At 42.2% G+C, this 10001-nt stretch overlaps 1 protein-coding gene across 2 annotated transcripts in view; it reads left to right on the forward strand.

The window, feature by feature from the left end:
* RAB3B (RAB3B, member RAS oncogene family) overlaps positions 1 to 8196 on the forward strand; it is a 50708-nt gene extending 42512 nt beyond the window's left edge. For both annotated transcript variants that reach the window (XM_059853832.1, XM_059853831.1), the window contains 2 exons: positions 3115 to 3239; positions 6292 to 8196. In XM_059853832.1, coding sequence (XP_059709815.1) covers positions 3115 to 3239; positions 6292 to 6479 — 313 coding nt within the window. In that variant the 3' untranslated portion in view covers positions 6480 to 8196. The remainder of the gene's footprint in view (positions 1 to 3114; positions 3240 to 6291) is intronic.
* Positions 8197 to 10001: the final 1805 nt, after the last annotated feature.

The raw sequence follows: 10001 nt of genomic DNA on the forward strand, positions 1-10001 counted from the left end.
ACGTTCTCTCCTGAGTGAGAGGATCATGGCTGAATATCAGTGTTTAGACAAACTCTCCAAGTAGAATATGAATGCAAAGCAGAAGCTTCCTTCATTCACATGAATCACCCCAATTAATGATGATGATCTTAAAACCACTGAGAAAGAGACACTATTTAAATGCTTTTGGGAATACCTGGAACATGACTTGTTCTCTTGTTCACTGGAAAATGTACAACACATTGTATGAGAAACCTTAAAATATTAAGCCTTACTGCAGTGTGGCAAGAGTTCAGTCAGGTTATTTTACAAGAAAAAATATAAATAGGCAAACACAAAGATTGGTTTTAATTGATATTTGAAAATAAATTAATTATATCCTTTGAATATGTCTTTCCTGTTGGGTGAGTGAAAGGGTTAAATGAGCTTTCATAGCTTTCAGCTGAGTTTCTAGAATTTTTTTAGTAGTCTTCTTTGGTAGCTATTATTTGATGCTGGGTTGATAGTTTTGTGTGCGGATAAATCAGTTGTTTATACCTTATTTGAAACTGCAATGGAACTAAAATATACTCAGTACTTGAAACTGTAAAGTAAATACAAAATATTATGGAAGCTGTGCTTTGGACAATCTAGACAATTTCATAGAAGGGAAATAAAAATTGGTAAAATTTAACTTAGATACAAATGACATCTGGGTTTACAAATCATCAGCATTATTTATCTTTAACCCAAACTGAGTTGTTGATACCTCCATGTAACTGTGAACCTGAGATTATTTTTCTTCTAAGAATGAAACACCATGTTTGTGCTTTATTGTTAATTTGGGGAATTCAGCACAAACAAGGCACAGCATTTTATTGTGTCACAGAAATGTGTTTCTCCCAGTGAGTATATTAGGCTGCCCTGATGGCTGGTGAAACAGCTCCATCACACAAGCCTCGTTATTTACATAATAAGCCTTGTTATCTTTACATAAGCATCTGGAAATGTTCTGCCTTTCATTTTGTATGGACATCAGGGTTTCTTTTATTTGTTCTTCATAACTGTTTTGGTTTTTTTTTTTTTTTTTTAATTCCTTAGAAGAATAAAGATTGGTGTTCTGTAAGAGGTTTTCCACTAATTAGTTCAAAGCAAGGAGAAGGATGCAGTTCTCTGGGAGATCCTTCATGCTGTTTGCTTCTTTTTCAAAGTAATTCTGTGTAAATAGTTAAAATTTGGCAGGGTGTCCCCATAGGATGCCAGGGGCTGAAATGAATCCAGAGGCTGAACTGTGAGTCAGAAGAGAAGCCTGCTTTTAGTTGTTTGAAGTTGAACTTGGGGAGACTTTATCTCTCTATTGCTTATGGAGGGAGACTAGGGAGATTTCATCTTCCTGGGCTTTTGGCTGATTTCTGCAGTCACCCCCCTTTTCTGATGAGCCTTGAGAAACCCCAGAGTCCCACAAAAACTCATCACAGATCCATATTAGCTCTCACAGGACTTGTCTACATGGAGACACTCAAAAGGGTGAGACTGGAGGAGCTAAAATTGGGATTGGAGTGAGATCCTCTCCAGGAGGACACTAGGGAGAGTAAGAACTTTCATTGCACACAGTCTTTGTTTATTTTTGCATGTTGCACTGTGAGGCTGAGCTTGGGTGAGGCTCCTGTTCTCCAGGGCAGTCCAAGCAGGCAGCCTCTTCAAGGCAAGTTGCACAATGAAATGCCCCCTTTTTCCCAGGTACCTGTGGAGTAACATAGCTGGCTGCTTTCCTTGGAAAAAAGCAAGTAAGCAACTCAGACTAATTAAAAATTGCCATTAGGAGATCAGAGCTGGAAGCTGCTGCTAATTCAAAAGAGAAGGAATCCAGTGCTTTATTGTTAAGGGAGTTCAAGGAAACTTCCACAGAAGTAAAATTGGAGTGGACTCCTGGCTCTCCTGGGAAGTGGCAGATTTGCCTGAAACTGTAGTGTCCTGCCTGGAGTGGTGGTGGGGCAAAGAGTGGGAAGGTGAGTTAGGGAGTAGAGGAGGATGGAGGAGAGGAATGTATGGCTTCTAGCATACCCTTGGGGAGGAGGGAGCCTTCAAAGACAGAGCTGACTTGTGAAGATAAAATAGGTTGTGTGGGTCTGAAAAGATGGATGAAAGTGAATGCTACTGAGCTAATAATGTTCTGCTGCTGGCTCTGGGTCACCTCTGGGAAACCAAGGATGGTGGGAGAGGACTGGCCCCTCAGGATGCACAAAAAGAATATTCTCTTTTGTCATGGAATAACTCTAAAAAGGCTAAATGTAAGATCAGAGTCCTGGGATCCACAGTGAGCTCCACTCCAGTTTCAGCACATGAGCCACAGAAAGCTTGAGAGGTTCCAAGTTCACCTGAGTGTTCCTGCCCAAGCTTCCATGCACTGCACCCCTGTGCCACTGAAATGAGTGTTGGTCTGTCATTGCAGCTGCTCTTCCCAGCCTTAGGTGTCCTTTAGTCCTGCTGGGTTCAAGTATTAGCTCACAGAGCCTTGCTTTGATCTTGTGTCTTCCCAGTTTGGTAAATTTCTCTTTCTCCTTTGCAGTTGTTTGTGATTTTCAGTCTCCATGAAGTTTTCCTGTTCGAGCAAAGACACCTTGATACTTCCAGCTGTTCTTATGGTGCTCCTAAAACTCTACAGCAAAATGTGCTGCAGAAAAAGAGAATTACTGCTGTTCTTATATATGGAGTTATAAATCCAGCATGAAGTGTGCATCTACTGTATGGCTTTCTTTATGGGACAATATCCTTAAGAGCTCTAATTGATTGTTGTTCCTCTGACAGATGAGACCTGAAGGAGAATAAGCTTTACAAAAAGCCCTTTTTGTCCCTAATCTTCAAAAATCACTTGATTCAGTTTTTTATCTGGATCTTGTGATCTTTAAAACCCTTGCAAAGTCTTAACAAGAACCTTTATTGTCACACAAAGTTAAGGAGTGGTAAAACAGAGCAGTGCTGTAAATTGCACAGGCTGCATCCTTGCTTTGTGTGTAAGCCTGCTCATTTGTCCTTGAACTAACACAGCCTGGGGATGTTGATGGTGTCATTAATGGTACTTGTTTTCATATTTAATATAGGATTGTATTTTGGCACAGCTGATGGAATATAACAATCTCTTTTGACCTCCTGTAGGGCCACACAAATCAAGACTTACTCCTGGGACAATGCACAAGTGATCCTGGTTGGAAACAAATGTGACATGGAGGATGACAGGATTGTTCCCGTGGAGAAGGGGAAACATCTGGCAGATCAGCTGGGTACATGCAAAGCTTTTCTTTCCACCTTTCTTCCTCTGCTTCTTTATACTCTGTTCCTTTCAGTTTGTACAGCAGTAATACTTCAATAATGGTCTCACAACTAAGAAGTGTGTTATATTCTAGGTTCATATTTCAGTAGGCCAAGAATACCTGGTAGAATACTTGTAGTGTTGCTGTGTTTATAAAGGGGGTGTCTAGAGGTGGAAGGAAGATAAAATTTATCTGAATAAAAAAAGCTTTTATTAGCTCAGCATAATGAAAAGAGAAAAAGTTTTCATAAACATAATTCTGTCTCCAGGTCTCTAAGTACCATGTGCTCATTGCAAATCAATGCAAACTTTGATTTTTGTTGAAGTATTTTTTTTAAAGTAGACAATGAAAAAGAAGTTTATACATCAGAACGAAATTGATTAAAACATATTTTAAAAATGTACTAGGCTTCTCTATCCAGGTAAGCAAATGACATTATGTTATTGATGTGGGATAGAAAAAGCAAAACAGTTCCATTGAGAGGAAGCTGGGATTGCAATGAAAATTTTATAATGAAGAGCCAAGTAAACTCATACTACTTTATAAGTTATTTATCACTTTTCATTATCTATTATAGCCTATAAGAGATTTTTAATATGAAATTGGGGCTCTGTGTTAAAATTTAACTCTACTATTGTTTTCTGTTAAAGAATTCAAAGTAACAAGTAAATCCTGCTAAAATTTCATTCAGGTAACAGTGGAGACCCTTACAGTGGGCTTAAATGTTTAGCTTGTAAGAGTAGAGATTCTTACCAAAAGACCCAAAAGAATCACCATCATCCTCAGTTTATAAAATCCTGTGTTGTCTTCAACTTTTAAATGGTAATTGGAGGGTGCATAATAAACTGTTAAACTGGGGGTACTGGAGTTCCAGGATACACTGCATACATTGGTGTAGGTTAAAGTGTGGCCTTGAAAGTGTAAATTCTACATATGGCACACACAAAGGGGTCTCATTCATGGCTGGAGCCTTGAGGCACTGCCATCCTAAACAAATAACAAGCAAATAATCAAATTAGATCCATTGTTATTATTGTAAGAGTAAATCTTTACATGTTGCAAAGCAAACAAAGATATGGCTAGTTTGCAAAATCAGTTTTGGGCTCTTTTTTACCCATCAGAATTTAATTTGTTTTTGAAAATATGGATGTGAATAAACTTGGTTCCTGGCTTGCAGACTCTCAGAAAGGTTGTGGATGCATGTGTGTCCACCCATCTCACAGGAATAATTACACTGCTAGTAATTGAAATTTTGTCCAGACCAATGTAGCAGCAAATGGAGAGTTTTATTTGAACTCCCAACCCAATTTGGACTTCCAATGTTTTTTTCTTCTCCCAAAATTCATCTCCTTGTTTCAATACAAACTTGGCATCTAGAATCTGAATCCTTTACGTGTGGGACACTTCAAAACACACACACACAGGGTTACCATAGCAACTGATTCCATCAATAGGAAACTGTTTTGCAGAAGAATCCCCAGTGCTGCCCTGACCTGGTGCTTGTCCAGCTCACCCTGGAGAAACCACCCCAGTGCAGAGCACTTCCTTTAGGAAGTGCTGTCCCAGCTCTGCTCTTCTATAACCTCCCAACTTCCAAAAAAGTCTTTTTAAAAGAGCTGGAAAACAGATCTGATTTGATCAGATCAGTTTTTCCTTATAGTAACTATGCTAATGTGTACAGCATTATATGAAATTATTTTGTGAGTTACGTGGGAGGAATCTAATTGGCTATTGACTGCTTAAAGTGCTAATATTCATCATAATGATTCACATAAAGGTTATCCCTCAGCATATTTAGCTAAATTTGCATAGTGACAATAACATCATTGAAATAATTCTCTAATCAAATTAAGAAATTTTTGTTAGCTTGAATGTGAACTGAACCAACACAGATTGGTTTAGCAGAACCTAAGCCAATGTTGGACTAACAGTTATTTAAGTGCAGTTCTCTGATTTCCTATGCTTTTTATATACATTTTAATTTATCATCAAAACAGCAAGTGGAACAGACAGAACCCTCATCTGATGCAGGGCAGCTCTCCCTGTTTGCTAACAAAGCAAACATCACTATCATTTCACCCCTTGTCCCATGAATCTTAAAAAGGGTCCAAATGGAGTGGACACCTCCTTATCCCACACATCGAGGTGACTCAGCCTGCCAGCAGTGGCACACACAGTTAAGACAAATTTTCTCTTTGTTTGTGGCAGAATCAAAGGGAACTGATGCAATGCTGAGTATCCCCAGATTGAAGCCCGACAGAATGGAGTTTATTGCAAAATAAACTCTCTGTGGGGCCTCAGCTCTCACTGCTGGCAATTTAATAACCTGACAGAAGAGAAGCAACAGCCTGGTTGGCCCTCGAGGTGAGGGAGATAAGGAAATGCTTCACAGTTCAGGCCATTCCTGCTGCTGAGGCAGGGTCTGGGCTGTCTGTCAGAGGCTGCTTCTCCCCTAGCCCCTCGTGGCAGCAGGAAGCAGCAGGAGGAGCTGGTGCCATCCCCTCCTTGGTGTAACTCCAGCCTTGCTGGGCTGGTTTTTTTTAATCAGAAAGGGTCAGTGCTTAAAGGGTCAAGAAGCATTTTGACAGAAATTGGTCAGCAGAAGGAAAGCAACCCCCATCTTCTTTCTCTTTCTGACCTCTGCTCTTGCCAGAGGGCAGCAGGGCTTGGTGGAGCCTGGCCCTTGGCAGGGCTGTGAGGAGCCCAGGTAGGTTCCCCACACCTTGCTGGTCACCAGCTGCAGCCCAGGGGACCTGCACTGATGAAAGGGGCAGAATTGACTCCCTTACCTGCAGATGTGCTTACCAGGGTAATGGGAGAGATCCGTGTATCCTTTTCACTCTTAAAGAAGCTTGATAACTTTTAAAAGTATTTCTGCTCACTATTCTGAGATTGTGGGAATCAACTGACTTTAAGTATTACCTGATGTCTTGCTTTCTTCAGGTAAATCCTGAAAATGGTATTTTTAAACCCATCATGACCATCTGTCTCTATTGATAATTTTTGTTCCCTTTTTTCCCAGGTTTTGACTATTTTGAGGCCAGTGCCAAAGAAAACATCAATGTGAGGCAGGTGTTTGAGCGTCTGGTGGATATAATCTGTGAGAAGATGTCAGAGAGCATAGAATCAGACAGTTCCAGGGGCACTTCTGGAAGGAGCATGAGGCTCACAGACAACCCCCCCCCTTCACAGCAGAACTGCTCGTGCTAGTGACCTTTCACACTGAGAAATGTCCTTGTCCCCTGATTAAATTTTATCTTTTCATTTGTGCTGGTGCATTATCATGTAGTCCAGAGGCAGAAGTGTCTGTTGTAGGAAACTGGTATTTTTGTTTAATGTGCTGGAGTGTTAATATTATATATATTTCCTCATCCAATAATTTAATAATCTGAAAAAGATATTGTAAGTGCACCTTGTGTGAATGTGAGTTACACTGAAGAATAATAATTGTGTAGTGATGCAAATGTTATTTCTACAGAGAATGTTGCATTTTTAAATTCTAAATTCCTCTATTGCAGAAAGAGTGGTTTTGTCAAGAACAGCAGAAAGCACAAAAACAAATTAGAGGGGATTGGGCCTAAGAGAAGAAAGAGGAAAATCTCTTATAAAGCAAGAACATGCTTTTTTTAAAACATAAAACAAACAAACAAACAAAAAAAATCCCCAGATATTTTGAGAATTGTTGCTGTCCTCCAGACATGGACCTGTTTTTCTGTAGCATGGAGCAGAAGGCAGAGCATTTCTGTCTGATTGTGTGAGGTCTCCCAGAGCGAAGAGGAATGGGGCTGGATTTTGGATTTTCAAGCCTCTAAACAGATGAAGAACACAGGCAGGAATCAAAGCTGCCAGGCTGGAGAGGAGGAAGCCTTGCAGCCATCCCTGTACTTCCTTCCCTGTGCTTTGGCTGGTGCTGAGTGAAAGACTAAGAGCCCTTCCAGGAGCTGCTCTTGCCTCCAGACTTCTCCAGCACATCTTGCAGAGTGCTGGGAGTGTTGCTGTGTTCAGCACATTCCTGTCCCCAGTCCCCTCTCCCCAGAATCTCTGTCCTGCAGCCTTTCCCCTGCATCCCGTAGTTTTACCTCTCCAGTCTGGATCTTCTCTCATCAGCTGCTTGCAGGATGAAAGAAAAGGGGAGTTGGCTGCTGAATGCTTAGTTGGAGGCAAAAACATTTAAGTTATGGAATAGCACTGTCTCAGAGAGATAAAAATATCAGAAACCAAAATGTGAGTGTTGGCAGGTATTTGTGCCAATATTATTAGATTATCTTTCTGCATTTTGTTGTTGATTTATTTTTTTAATCTTGTTCTAGATGGGTGTGTGTGAGGGGCTAGATTTTCTGGGTTCAGATTCAAGTACAATTTAAGAAAAGTAAGAGTGACTAATAAAACACAACTGCAAATGAAACGTGGCAAAGACATCCTGTTATTCTCTCAACTTTTTCTGGCATCATGCTTTGAAGGGAGGCAAAATTTTTAAACTGAGTGGATGTGGAGAGAAGTTGGTTGTCTTAAGGGGAAAATTCTGGAAAGTTTTTACCTTTGGTCTGTGATCTCCTCTGACTGAGGGGACTTCCTGATGCCAGGAACAGGAGTCGAGTGCCTGCCCACTGCCCTGTAATGTGCTGGATCATGACACCACTGAGTGCTTTGTAAATTCCTTCTGCTGTGTCTCAAAGTGTAATAGCTCTAAGAGGAAAAGCACAAATTTCTGGACAAAAATGCAATTTTTTTGGAGTGGTTTGAGCTCATTGTGTTAAAGGCTTGACCCTCTGCCTGTTGCTTTTGGGAATCTCTACTGTGACGTGTTGGGGGTGTGTGTGATCTCGTCCTGAGAGTGTGATTTGTGCAGTGCTGGGACTGTGCTTGTTGTATCCAAATCCCTGAAACTGCAAAATAAAGAGAAATGTACTCACTGGGTGTGGCCAGAGAGCTTGTGTCAGCTGCATTTCTTGTGTTAGGAATTCTCCACGTGTGTGGAGAAATCTTTTTAATGCTTAAAAATCCATCAAACTACATTGATCTTACAGATGATGGTCTTTGAACCCAGCAATCTGGAATCACTATGCAGGTCTAGAACAGTGAGGAGAAGGCTTATTTGGCCAATAAATGCATAGTGTTCTAATTGGAGAAGAAAAGAATCAGGTTTTAAGGCAACTTGTATAACTAGCAAGATTTTTTTTTTTTAAATCCACATCAGAGTTTGAGCTGTGCAGATATAACTTAGTACCTCAGTGCAAATAATGATTTGTCAGCTCAGGAGCTCCCTGACAAAAGAAAATGGATTCAGCAGAAATGGAATTTCAATTATTTTCTTACACTTTTTTTTTTTTTTTCCCTTTTTCTCCCCTAGCAGAAAAGACCTTTCCTTTTCTTACCCAATATATAATTGTGTTTCGTTGTGTTCTGGTCAAGTCAGATTGGATTCTTTAAAGAACACAAGTGCATTCCAGGCCCTTCAAGCTAGGATGAGCAGACTTGTTTTTCAGAGGACAGACCAGCAAGTAGCTACATAGCAGTCTGAAGAAAAAAGTTGGGAATTCTACCCTGCCTGATATTGCATACATGGGGAAGCCTAATATTTTTTACAGAAATCCTGCAGAATTTAATTCAAATAACGAATCAAACCATCACAGGCAACTGATACACAATATATATATTAATGCAGAGATGTATCCCATAATCTTCTGTTTGCTGTGAAGAAATACAGGGAAAGCCTTTTGCCTAAATGTCCTGCAGCTGGTTTCAGTACCAGCAGTGAGTCAGGAGTAATTGTTATTTGTATTAACTTGTAAGGGGAAAGGCAGAATGTGAGACACTGATTTGTCATTGCACGGGAAATAAACCTGCTTGCACTGAAGGCAAACTCGAAATTTGTGATGTGGGCTTGCAGAGAGCCTTGTGTTTGACTGGCAGGACAGTTGTGTTAATAAAGCAGCCTGGTTGTAAGGTAAGAAAGGGGCACTGGGGTGTGAAAATAAAGAGGCGACAGCTCCTCACGAGCGGCTCTCTGTGGCTTGTACAAACCGGCACCGAGCGTGCTGCGCTCAGCAATAGCCATAGGGAAACCCTGGGATGGGAGACGGTCTTGGCTTCCATCTGGTGGAGAACTAAAGCGCTGGAGCGTCAGGTGGGCACCCAGGCTGAGTTACCCAGGCTGAGTTACCCGGCTGAACCATCGCCCCTATACCTCAGGCTCGGCCTCTTGGCTTTCAGCACCTCCTCTGCGGCCAAGGCCGCCGGGAGCCGGGCACTGCGGGGAGCGGAGCGGGACGGACGCGAGCGGTGCAGAAAGGCCGCGATAAGCGCAGGATCTGGGAAGCGCCAGAGCCGAGAGGCAGAGCCGCGCTCCCGCTGCCACTCCATGGGCACTGCAGTGTGACAGGGGAAAAGGATACCCACGAACCGGAGAGCGCGGGGAGCAGCGGAAGAGGCAGGCAAAGAACAAAGAGTGGTTTCTGTCCGGCAGCCGTGGGTGCTGCCTTCGCGCTGTTCAAGACACGCCGCGTTCCACCTTCCCGAGTACCGCGAGCCACGGAGCCCGCCATGCTGCCGACAGCCGGCCCGAGAGCTGATTGGTCCTTGCAGGCTTGAGCGACAGCCAGCCCAACCAATCGGTGAAGGAGCTGAGGACAGGAGGCTGGCTTCCGTTGGACTATTCCAAGGCGAGAGCAAGGCAGCACAGCTCAGGCGGCGGGCGGTCATACTCATTGAAACGTGGCGGCGCACAGAGCA

This window comes from Haemorhous mexicanus, chromosome 9 (assembly GCF_027477595.1).
Source record: "Haemorhous mexicanus isolate bHaeMex1 chromosome 9, bHaeMex1.pri, whole genome shotgun sequence".
NCBI classification, from domain to species: Eukaryota; Metazoa; Chordata; class Aves; order Passeriformes; family Fringillidae; genus Haemorhous; species Haemorhous mexicanus.